Source organism: Mauremys mutica, chromosome 4 (genome assembly GCF_020497125.1).
Source record: "Mauremys mutica isolate MM-2020 ecotype Southern chromosome 4, ASM2049712v1, whole genome shotgun sequence".
Classification (NCBI taxonomy): Eukaryota; Metazoa; Chordata; order Testudines; family Geoemydidae; genus Mauremys; species Mauremys mutica.
In genome coordinates, this window is record NC_059075.1 from 33,702,329 (window position 1) to 33,716,512 (window position 14,184).

A 14,184-nucleotide genomic window follows, 5' to 3' on the forward strand; every position below is an offset into this window, starting at 1 on the left:
GCTGAGCATTCAACCATAAATGAGTCTCATTCTACTGATCATGGAATGATAGAAATGTAAGGCTGGAAGGGACCTCAAGAAGTCATCAAGTCCAGCCCCCTGCACTGAGACAGGACCACATAACCTGAGACCATCCCTGACAGGTGTTTGTCCAACCTGTTCTTAAAAACCTCCAATGACGAGGATTCTACAACTCTCCCAGGAAGCCTATTCCAGAGTTTAACCATCCTTATAGTCTGAAAGTTTTTCCTAATATCTATCCTACATTTGTCTTGCTGCAGATTAAGCCCATTACTGATCTATATTAGCAGACAGCTTTGGGGTTGGGTTGGCCCATTCATATATCATTAAAAGCCTGGTTTGCTTGTTCTGAAGTTGGCTTTTTGCTGTCAATGTGTGTCACAGGGTGAGCTGTCCCTTGAAGGGAATTGGGGCTCAGCCTCACCTGTGCTAGGCTTAGCCCTCCTTCCCATACAGAGGGAATGAATACAAGGGCCACATGATGGTGAGGATGTGACTAAGAACATGGGGGGTATGAGGGCAGTCTGAGGTGAGCTGGGGAGAGCCTTCATGGAGTACATGTCATTAAGCAGTGGGAGAACAGTCAGGAAAAGGCCAGTGAGGAAGCCTAGGCTGAGTAACACTCCAGAAGGCCTGAGGGGCCTGGAGGGAGTATGATCCACAAAGATGAAAGCTTAGGCTGGAAGAGGAGTAAGAACACTGTACCAATGGTGTGAGCTGGCTCTGAAGGGTTGTGGGGTTCTAAACTTGATATTAATAAACCAATTCAATAAACCAGAGTTAGTGAGAAAAACACTGGCAGTGTAAATGTGAGGCCCTGGGGACAAAGGGGAAACAGGCAGCAGCAGGGCCTGAAGGCAGACTGGGTAAGCCTTGCTACAGTGTGTAATTGGCACCTGGGACATGTGCACCCTGCCTCTGGGAAGCCAAACAGCCAGCATATAGCCCTCTGTTATCTGTATCAACTATGTTTTGTACCTGTAAAATGCCAGTAAAGTACGTGCCAGATGTTGTTTCCAAACTTGATCCTTGCTGGAGAGTTAGCTGGCTCTGTAAATATGCTCTCATGGTGACAGGATCACTTGATATCTTACTACAACTAGCTTAATTTCTCATATATATGCATGTGTATAGGATGGTATAGTTGTGGGGGAGAGGGGCTCATCTTGTGCTGTGTGATTCATCTTCTGGAACCAGCTTGCTTCTCTCTCCTGTTAGCTCTGCAATGTGCAGTAGCTCTTGCACAGATACTGGAACAGTCCAACATTCTTTATGGTGTTGGATTCCTGGGATGACTCTGCACAGGATCATGAGTAATGGATCAGTCTCATGCTGCCCTCAGAGTATGAGTTCGCATAGCTCAGTGGGTTGCCTAGCTGGGGTTTGTTTTGTTTGTCTGAGATACCTCGCTACTCAATTATTCTAGCCCTTACTTACCATTCTCAAGGGCTCTTGTCACCCCCTCCATCCTTCCAGCTGAGGACTGGATAAGACTCACTCCACTGGAGGCTATGAGCACGATTTTGTAAACAGTAAGCGAGATTGCTGCTCGGAAATGCGAGTCATGCCTATTCCATAGGGACTGGGTGTTCTGCTCCTCTAGCATTCTCATCCCACTCTGGTCTGGGAGTGGTCAAGAGAATGGCTTGGGCTACACAGCCTGAGAGCTAGCTCCACAAAGAGGACTTAGATGGTAAATGTTGCAACACTGTGTTCAGGCATCCTGCCACCTAATGGAATCCACAGGCCCGAGTTATGCACTCAGGAGAGTTAGATGCCTAGGCATGGGATCCAGAAAAGCCAGCTCGCTCAGCAGTGAGTAGCCAGTAGGAAATGCTGAGGAAAGAGGTGAGTCCCAAGCCCTGCCCCTCAAAGGGACTTATGGGCCAAGCCCCATGCAGGATTCACAGCTGTGAACTCTCTCCTGGTGTTATAGTGCCAGGTCAACCCTTTCTTCCAAAAACAGGCAGAGTCTCTGCCATATAATGTTTAGCCCAGTGGTTAGCCTGCTCACCCAGGATGTGGGAGCCCCAGCTCCAATTCCTCCCTCTACCTGATGTGGAGCAGGGATTTCAACCTGCCTCTGAGGAGGGTGCCCTCACCACCGGACTATCTCCTGTTGAAGCTATTTTATTTCGTATCACTGATTTAAATAGTCAAGTGGGGAGGCACAGCTAAGTAAGGGTGGGTGTGACTATAGCCTAGTGGTTAGGGAATGCTCCTGGTATGTAGGAGACCCCTGTTCAAGTTCTCCTTCCACTGGCTATTTATTTATGCAAAGTAGAATGGCTTCAGTGGGAGAGAGCAACATAGTCACACTCACGGCTATCTCATAGCTGTCTCGAGAGCTGTGGGTTCTGAGCCGTGCTCCACATCAGGCACAGGGATGATTTGACTCAGTATCTCCACATCCTGGATAAGAGCGCTAACCACCAGGTTGTAGTCACACCCACCCTTACTTAGCTGTTGCTGTTGGGCATTTCCCCTGCAAGTGAGATAGGTGGGGAATACCTAATTTGAAGATCCTGCAAGGGTTTAGGGATGGGCTAGGCACACAAGCCCCTGAACTTTGGTGGCAGGGCACATGCCCAACAGCAAATGTTTAGGTTCTTAGTGGATTTTATCAGTGGAAACTTAGGCATGGAAGGAATTTAGGTACCTACATGCTTAGGCAGCAGCAGAGCAGGGGTTTTGAAGATCTACATTTTGGATTTAGGTGTCTGAAGTGAGTTAGGCAGGTTTGCAAAAGACTCGGGGCTAGATCTACATAGGGATTTAGATGCTCAAGTGCCTGCATAAATGATGGTGGTAAGTATAACTGTCTTCTGCAAATTGCTGATGGGCTCATCAGACACAGCTCCTGTCCCTAGTTGTAGGTTACAGTGAGACTACTTGAGAGAGTAAGGGTTGCACGAGCAGGCCCTTTGTTTTCACTACAGAAGACAGAGTCCAGCAGCTAAGGTAGTTTTCTACATATAAATAAACCCCCTGTCTACAGTAAACCAAAATATTTTTAGCTCTAGTTTCCTTCCTCTCTGTGAACCATCCTGATTCCTGATCATGGGCTGGCTGACACTGAGGCCTTCCCAGTTTTTCATTGAGCAGGTCCAGTTTTAGATGAGTTCAGAGCTGCTTGGCAGATTCATTAGTAGCCATCATGCAAGCGATGACTGGTATTCTTCTCTTTTCCCACCCACTCCGGAGATACATTATCCAGTGACATGTTTGGCTTCCGCTAGCCCAAGACCTATGTGTGGGTGTTTGAAATTGGACCTCTTGGCTAGTAGTGATGTGACCTGTGGCAACAACTGCTGCAGTGGTTTGTTTTACTATTTGCCTGTTCATGCATAATTACTATCACTGTTAAGGAAACTAATCATTGCTGGATGGAGCAGATTTCAATTTTGGGGATGAGGGTTCTACAGAAGAAAACTGGAAGATTTGACTGTTTCTGTATTTGTTTCTAATCCTTACCTGCTGTTCCTTTCCCCCTAACCGGTATCTACATGTGTGCCCTTCCTTAGATTGTGAGCTGCCGGGGATGGTGTCAGTCCCTTCTTGAATGTCTAAAACACCCTCCACGCTGAGTCAGACTATAACCAAATGATAAAATTTCTGAAGTTTATAAATACAGCATTAAATAATAGTTATCAGCACAGAACCCATTATCTGCAGCAAAGGAGATTTAGGTTAGATATTAAGAAAAACTTTTAACTATAATGGCAGTTAAGCTCTGGAATAGGCTTTGAAGGGAGGTTGTGGAATTCCTGTCACTGGAGGTTTTTAAGAAGAGGCTGGACAAATACCTGTCAAGGATGGTTTAGGACAGTGGTGCCCAAACTTTTCCTGTCATGCCTCCCCATACCAGTAATGGAATCTGTCTGTGCCTCTTCTCCATTACAGCATAGTTGGCTCAGCAGAGGACAGAACTGGGGACGGGGGAGGAGCTGGGGCTAGAGGTGGAGCTGGCCTGGGGGCAGAGAGGAAATGGGGGCCACAGCTGGGCTGGGGGCAGAGCAGGGGGCGGAGTGGAGCTGTGGTTGGGGATAGAGCTGGGCTGGGGGTGGAGTGGGGCTGGGTGGCGCTCCTTCCCCACCCCCATGGGGGCTGGCCTGAGTCCCCCTGTGTGCCCCCCTGAATGGGGGAGCACCCCACAGTTTGGGAACCACTGGTCTAGGGGTACCTGGTCCTGCTTCAATGCAAGGGGCTGGACTAGATGACTTCTCAAGGTCCCTTCCAGCCCTACATTTCTATGAAAGAGAGACACAGAAAGGTTGTGACTTGTCCAAAGCCACAGAACCAACTAGCAGCAAATTTGGGAATATAAAATCTCGAGGCCCAGATCTGAATTCTGTCTTTTGGGCCATACTACCATTGTGTGGGTTAGTTATTTATTATGAACTACATTTGGAGTTATTGGGCCTAGTTTTCCCTCACATTAGGAAGCCTCTACAGTGCTCCAAGCAGTGCAAAAGGAATAAGTTACTCTTACTTTCAGGCCCCTTTACAGTGCTAGTATCAACAAGAAACAGCACCCCTATAAATTACTAGATATTGGGTCTGTTTCTCCCCTTGCCCTGTATGGTCATTTGCATCTAGGCAAAGTGGGTATAAACTGCTATCTTTTTGGCTAGGTAGCATTTTACCCCCATTCTGGACAGGTGTAAATGGTGCAAGAACAGTAGAGAATCAGGGTCATTTATTAATGCTGGTTATCATAACCCAAATAAGTTACTGTCTTATGCAGGAATAATAAGTAGAAACATTTTGTATCATTAGGGAAAGTGTTGACAAGGTGATAATATTTGACTGTAAGCAAAGTCTCCAGTTATAACTAAGTAACAGCCCCCCGTGCAGTAGTTGTAAGTGCAATTTGAAATAAAGATGAACACTATTAGGGTCACGTTCTTCTCTGACACAGACCCTTATTGACTAGAAATGTACTGAGTGTAAGTCAGGACACTGCATTTACAATCTTAACGGTAGAGGTTGTGACTGTCTCATTCCCACCATAATATTTTGGTTTAACACTACTTCTGGCAAAACTTGAATATTGTGCAAGAGAAAACAGATACTGTGGTACTAAGGCAGTACAGAAGAACACAGACAGACCAAAAAACAAACTTGCACTATTGATAAATCTTATCAATGAGGTGGCCTTTGCTACATTAATTTCTGAAAATTGCAACCACACAAGTAACTGCACCTGTTGGAGCTGAAGTTAGCAGTTGTAGCTAGTTCCTTATTTTGCAAAATTGTTTGGGAAAGACAGTTAATCAGAAAAAGGAGGGAAGGAAACAGGTAGAGTTGTGTAAATGAGCTCTAGCCACCTAACCTTGTTTCTGGAAGAAGGAGATTAAGAGATAAAACCAAGAAAAGAGCAGGTACACTGGAACAGGTGGCCTTTTCCAGTTCCTAAAGTTTCTTATAATTAATTAATTATAATTAAATCATAGCCTTTGTTTAGCCTCTTCAGTTGTGCGGTTCCACTACAGCAAAGACAATTACTTATTTCTCACAGATACTTCAGGATGAACTGGATCAGGAAGATGAATGTCAGTAATTTAAGGGGAAAAGTAGCAAGATGTGACTTATCCATATGTATTCTCAGGCCCAATCTATTTAGGTAAATGTTGAACCTACTAATTATACACTTAAAACTACTGAAGTGTAAGATAGTTTAAGATACTAGGACGATGTCAAGCAACCCACAGTGCTTCCCTATGGCATTAACCCCTCTTTAAAAGGTGGTACTGGTGGAGACACATCGGTCCAGCTATAGCATGAAGCTTGCTCAGCCCCTGTTCAGGCTGTAGCTGTACTATGGATAAACAAAGAACTTCAGTCTCTCAGTGCAGTACGTTTCATGTGTACTAGTATAAATACATATTTAAATAAAAACCTGCCCTTTCTACATTTTCTACATGATGCCTGATGTTTTAGCCAAACTCTCCTGATCTTGAATTAAAGCCCAACTCTCATCAATTTATTAAAACAAAAATATATGCAGCACTTTAAATCGAGGCTTTCCTCAGTGCAGGAAACTGAACAGAACATTTTAGTGTTGTGCAATTTGACAACTGTTGCAAAATCTCCATCCTCCTAAAATATCAACTGAGTCATGAACATCCAGATTAAAACAGTGTACCAACAAAGCCAGCCAACTGCAGCAGTTACCAAAAGATATCCTTTCTTAGCCAAGCAAGACGGCAGGAGGTTAAGTGAAGACTGAGGGTTGCTATTATGGGAGATGTTCCACTGCTTTCTACAGCAGGTAAAGACAGGGTAGAAAAGATCTGGCGATGAATACAGGAAAGAAGGGAGTGAAAGGAGGAGTGATCACCCCCTAGCAGCCAGTCACTGGCACAGAGAAATGCTCACGTTTCAGACGGTGACTATATGTACATAGGTCATTCCTATGTAACTGGATTTAAAGAGGGGTTCATCTCCTTTTGGGAATTTAGGACAATCTTGAACAATGGACTAGGAGTGCCAAGAGATGCAGAAATCCCCTCCAACATGGATGCAAGAGACTCCATGTTCACTCTGCACATTTCCTGCAGACACTAAACTCTGTGTCTTGTTTTCTGATGCTGATCAATCCTGAATTCTCCCTGCAAAGTGATGCTGAAATGTTCAATAACAGCTTAAGCTGTGATCTTAGCTCTTGGTGGCAAAAGCTTATTGTATTACAACTGTGCTTTAAATGCTTCAGTTATTGCACTCATTTATTATAAAAACAAAGAATAAATAATATAACTTATTATTACAGCTCTAATAATCCTAAAAATATATACCTCTAATTTTAGCACTTTCAACAGTTATTTCCAAATTAGACACTTAGCTGAAATATATAAAGTCCTTTTTAACCAGTGTCATTTGATACACTACAGGTGTATGTTAGTACATGAATCAGTTAAAGCCTGATTAATAATACTTGTACTCCTGCTGGAGAGGCTATAGCAGTGTCCAAAGAGAAAAGTTAAAGGTAAAATGAATGATTCACTAGCATTTATTTAACAAACGTCAGCTCTCTGCAACAGTCTACTGTCCTGTTCTGCAGCTAGTTCTTGTCTACTACTTTACACAGAGGAAATTTGAAGGGCCTCTGCAAAGTTTTCCTCAAGATCATCAAGTTCCTTATTTGATTCAAAGTCACTGTCGCACGTGGTTGAGTTCAGTGTTGGCTCAAATGCGTGTGAAATATCTGGGGCTTCTTCAGATTGCACTGAAGAGTAAGGATCTGTTCCAACACTCACCGCTTCAGTTATATCTTTTGAAAAGATATCCTTGTCATGCATCTGCTTTGAAGTTTCACTGTGTAAGGGGTGTTTTAGGTTGTTTGTCTCCTTTGATAATAAATCCATGGCTTTTAGGAACTCCTCACTTTTCGTAGTCTTATTTTGTTTCCAATTTTTGCTGGTAAATTGGAGCTGGTCCAAGGTCTCAAATCTTTCCAGATCAAATGGGTCAATCACTTCCTTGCTGCCATTGACTCTCTCAGATTTCTCTGTGTTGCAGCCCAGGTCGACTTTGAGGACATCCAGTAGGTGGCGCATTTTGTTCTAGAATTTAAGGGAAGAAATAAGGTTCTTAATCACTTATGGCCCACTCCACAACTGCCTGCAGTCTTAAGATTGAAATCTGTTACAGATCCTTAGTCCAAATAGCTGAATGTATTAAGAATTTATTTTCAAATTAGCATGTTCCATTTAATTACATTTTTGAGGAAATACAGGATGCATAAAATCAAGTAACTTAATTATTCTTATAATTACTTTGCAGAAAACAATTATCAAGTTTCTGAAATAACTGTTACCCAGTGTAGGAAAGTATGCATGATGTGGATGATCTAGAAAGGTCACATTTCCCACTTGCATTGCTGACAAAGTACCGCCACACAATCTCTCATTTAAAAGGTGGATCTGTACTGAGGGTTATGGCTACATCTGCAGCATTTTTAAAAGTGCACTTTGGAAAGACCTCTCTGAAGTCACTTACATGGACTGAGAACATTACAGACTCTGTTCGGAAAAAGAACATACCTCATCCAAACGGTGCTTATTTTGCTCTATGTGACGCTCAAACAATCTCTCCAAAACCCTAAAAATAAATAAATAAGGCAGGCTCAGGCAGATCATTATTTTGAGGAAAGAAAGATAAAATGTCCTAAACAAGCCTAGATGAGTAAAGGATACAAACTCCAGAGTCTTCATGCATTTACTAAGGGGAAATAATCAGATTGCTCTCATTATACTTCGTCACAAAGAGGCCAACATTGTGTCTACATGCTAACAGACATTTGCTCAGTGGGCCAGGCCTTGTCATAGGGCTGAATGAGAACACTAACTGATGTACCCCTTGCTCGGTCTTAGCCAGTCTCAGTTCAGATAGAGTGAGCGGACGCCACAGGCTGAAGCATTCACAATCCCATAACCCCTCCCCATAGTGGCTGCTGATGTGCAGAGGTACAAGCATAATCCCTATAGTCCCAGGAGACCCCCTGTCCCAGGCCCGGGGAGGGGGAAGAGACAAAACACAGCTTCAGCAGCTCACTGTGGCAAGGGACAGAAGATCCCTCAGGCCCTGAAGGCCCTTTATCATGGCCTGTGGGGAAGGCAGAGAGAAAGAACCTCTGGTCCCTTCTTCAGAGACTGGGGAGAAGAAACTGTGAGGAGAGAGTCAGGAAGAGAGAGTCAGGTGCTAGGGCACCTCTTTCAGTGTCAGGATTGGTATGGGCTGTGCCCCTCTGCTCCACTTGATTTGAAGTGGGGGGACATAGGAAGTGGAGTAGAAGGGTGGAGAATGTGCATGAAGGAAAGGTTGTGGGGGATAAGGAAACAGATTGAGAATAGAAAAAAGAATTAGTGAGAGTGAGGGAAAGAAAGGAGAGACTGGAAACAAGGAAAGAGAAAGAGGACAGGCTGGTTGTTGGGGATGAGAAAAAGAGAGACAGAAGCAAGAGAATTCAGTGCACAGAGAGAATTTAACGGTAAGGGAGAATAACCATTGGAACAACTTTCCAAGGGACATAGTGGACTCTCAATCATTTGAAGTCTATAAGATTGGAGATCTTTCTAGAAAATACATCATAGTTGAAACAGAAATTATGGGCTTGATGCAGAAATTACTGCATGAGGTTCTTTGCTTTGTGTAATATAGGAGGTCATCCTATATAATTACAATGGTCCCCTCTGGCCTTAAAATCTATGTATCTCTGATAAGGGAAGAGTGACAAGAGATAGAGGAGGAGAGGAAGAAAGAGAGCAGACTATGAAGATGTGCCAAGATCTACAACAGAAGTAAAAGGAAAGGAGAGAGAATGAAAGCAAAGGGAAGTTATGTTTTTAGAAGTGTATTTAATAGAAGGTTAAATGCCAAAATCTTCTTATAAAGATGTCACCAGGGTCAGAGATACTGCACTCCACACTGCTTACAGAATCCAATCTGTTCTGAGCACAGTCCCTACAAACCTTAAAACAAAGATATCTAACCTGTTGGAAAATAATCCAAGATTCAGAATTTCATCTGTTACATCTTCAATGAAACTCAAATACCGAAGCTCTTCTTCTCTGCACAGAGAACAGAAAATCCAGTCTGAATGTTTAAAAGTAGAGACATCTGTCACACAACAGAGCAAGAAGCTCTAGCTGCTAAAGGACATTACTTAGTAAATACCATGGAGGAAATGGAAACACTTATAGCTCTTGGGACCAACTTAGCTTCTTGTCTTTCAGAAGACAAGTTACTTAGGCCCCATGTTTAGGGTGAATAAAAATAAGCTCTGTATAAAGTACGATCATATCTGCAGAAATGTTGCCTTGGCATTTCAGAGCAAAATTGTCAAGCTTTATGTTAACTTCCTGCTCTTGTATAAACTAGTCCAGAGCTCCTGAGGGGAGAAGTCCTGCAGGAGGGGTGACAGATCACAACCTGCTTTGTGCCGTGAGATCTGGAAGGCCAACACTGCTCAAGAAATGGGTAGTGCTAGCCAGGTAGGGGGCAGAGACATGATGCAGCACAATGCTCTGATTCAACAGCTTTCACAGGGGTTTCTTCAGTTGCTACTCCCTGGTGGGGGGGCAGTGTTTCCACTGAACACCTCCCTTACTTCAGGCATTGCCGGTGCAGGGAGAGGTAATGGATACCTCTTGGCGCCAACTTCACTCATTCTGATCCTTTCTTTTTATATTTCAATGGAAACAACCCTTTAGCAAGACAGAAACATTCCTCTGCAGTGTTTGCAACCCAAATGTTGCAGCATTCAGCTAGTGCAGGAGAATCAGAGAATGAAACTCACTAGCACCTAGCACAACAGGTCCTGCTCCAGGACCAGGGCTCCTAGTCACTATGGTAATACAAGTAATAATAATAATAATAATAATAAATAATAGCCAATTTTCATTGTAGAGTCAGAGAGATACAGAAAGAAAAACAATGCCCTGAGTAGAAAGTTCATCGGATTAACATATTTTCAATGTTAACAGGTAAAGGTTTTACTAGTAACAATGCTAAGAAATTTTTTACACAAGGGTTTCAGCCTATAACTACTCCAGGAAGAACAGGGGAACTCTAGACTGTTCAAACAGCAAAGCATTACAAGTATTCTTCAGTGGCACGTGCAAGCAGCTGTCATTAAGAAATATATAAGAGAATTAATCAGGCATCAGCATAAAAATATATTGATGTAATGTATGGTAAAATGTCCTTTCAAGTAAACAAATGATATAGCTAAAATGAGTTGCTTGGATTATGGGAGTTCAACATCACAAGTGCCTTGAAGAGTGCTGAGGTGTTGTGGAGCTCTTTGGCTAACATTCCTTAGAACCAGTGGTGATGCCAATCACTATGGCTGGGAGAGCCTCCAAAAGTTTGGAGTTCTGTTGAGACAACCTAATAATAACAACAACAATAATAACGACGCAGTAATATGTTCCCCTTCTATAGCATCTTCCAAGGATTCCAAAGAGCTTTTCAGTCAAGTCCTCTTCAAGATAGGGAAGCATTATCATTCCTTTTATAGATGGGGAAACTAAGATATAGAGAAATTATGTGACTTGTAAATCAGTGTAAGAGCTGGGAATATAATTCCAGTCTCTGACTCCAGGGTCTCACCAGGTTTTTGGCCAGAAATACTAGGAGAATGCTCTCCTTCATGATCAGTTCTGTTCCTGGATATAAACTGGAAAAAACAACAATCCACCAACTTATTTATCCATTTGTTTTAGAACTTCAAAAAAGATTGGGTTCTAAAAAGGAGTGAAGGATGGGGACAGGAGTTCTGACTTTATTTGGACCGGGCTGCCCATCCGTACAAGTACAAGACTGGGAAGGAGATCTGGGTTCTATTCCTGGCTTTAGCCCCTCCTGAACCCAATTGCCACATTTATGAAATGGGGATAACTATCTAGCTCACCAGGGGATTGTAATGCTCAGTTCACTAATGTCAGCAAAACACTTTGTGATACTCAGATGGAAGGGTCTATGGAAGTACAAAATACTATTAATGCCTCTCTGAATATCCTATTTCTTCAGTGTGCTTTCCTCTTCATTCCTATTGCATGTAAAAAGGGGATCTTTGTTCTCAGAAGTTTCTCTGTTCCTGCTACTTGTTCTCCACCTGATGCCTGATTGCAACATTACACTTTGGTTGCACTGGAAATGTTTGTTGTATCTGTCTGTTGTCAATACAAGAAAAGACCATGGTATCAAGGGGGGAACTAGTAGCAGGAGCTCTGCAGTAACAAATGTCCCGTCTTCATAGAAATATTCCTAGTAATAAACAAGAACAAGAATAAACAAGAATAGCAGAATCTAGTCACTTTTCCCCAAAAAAGTTGTAGCTAGTTTTCCTGATTTTTAGATCCGTGGGGGATACTTCACATGCTGTCAAATGGATTTCTTTATTTGTAGCCATGTCAGATCCAGATCAGACTCTGATGTGATAGTTTATTACAATGCCTCATTTATTGTTTTAACATAAGAACATAAGAATGTCAATACTGGGTCAGACCAATGATCCATCTAGCCCAGCATACTATCCTCTAACAGTGACCAGTGCCAGATGCTTCAGAGAGAATGAAACAGAATATGGCAATTATCGAGCGATCCATCCCCTGTTGTCCAGTACCAGCTTCTGGCAGTCAGCGGTTTAGGGACACCTGGAGCATGGGTTAGTATCCCATACCATCTTAGCTATTGAAGGACCTATCCTCCATGAATTTACCCAATTCTTTTTTGAACCCAGTTATGCTTTAGGCCTTCACAATATCCCCTGACAACGAGTTCCACAGGTTGACTACACTGTGTGAAGAAATACTTTCTTATGTTAGTTTTAAATAGGGTGACCAGATGACAAAACTGAAATATTGGGACGTGTGTGTGTGTGTGTGGGGGGGGGGGGGTCAGAGGAAAAAAAAAGCCACTGGAGCGCCCCCCTCCGCACCAGCTCTCCTCATCTCCACCTCCCCCTGTAGGAGAAGGTGCCCAGCTGGTGCAATCCCGCGGGCAGCCCCGGAGTGGGGGCAGCAGGCCCCAGCCCCCCAGTCCCGCTTGGGTCCCACAGGGGAATGAACGGGGCTGCCGCTGCCTCTGCCCCGGGACGGAGTTTCCCTACAGCCCGCCCTGCGGGGCGGCGCAATCCCGGGGTTTCCCTACAGCCCGCCCTGCGGGGCGGCGCAATCCTGTCACCCCGAGTGTGCCCTGGTCTGGCCCGCGCCCAGCTGCCCTGCAGAGCACCGCGGGCAGCACCGGAGTGGGGGCAGCAGGCCCCAGCCCCCCTGTCCCGCTCGGGTCCCGCAGGGGAACGAACGGGGCTGCCACTGCCTCCACATGGCAGGAAGTGAAGCTCCGTTAGAGTCCCCGCAAGGGCAGCTGCTGCCCCCCCACCCCCACCCATGGGCGCGTACAGAGAGCCGGTTCCCCAGGCCAGACCCAAGGCTGCCCCTGCAGGTACCGCCCCACCCTCCTGCCTGCTCTTGGGGTCAGGCCGGATTCACTCACCCTGCGCTCCCCCGGGCCTCCCTCCAGTGCTTGCGCCACCATACAGCTGATCGGCACAAGCCTGGGAGGGAGGAGGAATGCAGCATGCTTGGGGAAGAGGCGGGGATTTGGGGAGGGATCCAATGGGGCAGTGAGGGGGCGGGGCTGGGGGCGCGAGACCCTCTGGGCTCCACCTGTGCGCGAACATCGGTCAGGACGCGGAACAAACAAGCAAATATCGGGACAGTCCTGATAAAATTGGGACGTCTGGTCACTCTAGTTTTAAACCTGCTGCCTATTAATTTCATTGGGTGACTCCTGCTTCTTGTTTTATGTGTGGGGAGGTAAGTAACATTTCCTTATTCATTTTCTTTACACCACTCATGACTTTTTAGCCCTCTATCATATCCCCCTTAATCGTCTCTTTTCTAAGATGAACAGTCCCAGTCTTTTTATTCTCTCCTCATATGGAAGCTGTTCCATAGCCCTAATCATTTTTGTTGCCCTTCTTTTTATCTTTTCCAATTCTAAAATATATTTTTTGAGATGGGACGACCAGAACTACATGCAGTGTTCAAAGTGTGGGTTTACCATGGATTTATATAGTGGTATTATGATATTTTTCTGTCTTGTCTCCTTCCCTTTCCTAATGGCTCCTAACATTCTGTTAACTTTTTTGACTGCAGCTGCACACTGAGCAGATGAATTCAGAGAACTATCCACGATTACTGCAAGGTCTCTTTTCTGACTGGAAACAGCTAATTTAGACTCCATCATTTTGTATGTATAGTTAGAATTATGTTTTCCAATGTGTATTACTTTGCACTTATCAACATTGATTTCATTTGCCATTTTGTGACCCAGTCCCCCAGTTTTGTGAGATCCCTTTGTAACTCTTCACAGTCAGCTTTGGTCTTAACTACCTTGAGTAATTTTGCCACTTAACTGATTACCACCTTTCCACATCATTTATGAACATGTTGAACATCACTGATCCCAGTACAAATCCCTGGAGGACACCGCTATTTATCTCCCTCCATTGTGAAATCTGATAATTTATTCCTGGCTTTTGTTTCCTATCTTTTAACCAGTTACTGATCTATGAAAGGACCTTCTATCTTATCCCAAAGGACTTTCTATCTTATCCCAAAGCTGCTTACTTTGTTTAAGAGCCTTTGATGT

General features: G+C 44.1%; 1 protein-coding gene across 8 annotated transcripts in view; it reads right to left on the reverse strand.

Annotated features, from left to right (window-relative positions):
* Positions 1 to 6,779: 6,779 nt before the first annotated feature.
* The window catches only part of SPATA7 (spermatogenesis associated 7), a 69,692-nt gene continuing 62,287 nt past the window's right edge, over positions 6,780 to 14,184 (reverse strand). For 4 of the 8 annotated variants that reach the window (XM_045017203.1, XM_045017200.1, XM_045017201.1 and 1 more), the window contains 3 exons: positions 9,516 to 9,593; positions 8,067 to 8,124; positions 6,782 to 7,586 (listed from right to left, as the gene is read on the reverse strand). In XM_045017203.1, the coding sequence (XP_044873138.1) occupies positions 7,104 to 7,586; positions 8,067 to 8,124; positions 9,516 to 9,593 (619 nt within the window). In that variant the 3' untranslated portion in view covers positions 6,782 to 7,103. Of the gene's footprint in view, positions 7,587 to 8,066; positions 8,125 to 9,515; positions 9,594 to 14,184 lie in introns of all 8 variants that reach the window. The other 4 variants (XM_045017207.1, XM_045017206.1, XM_045017205.1 and 1 more) reach the window with 2 other exon arrangements.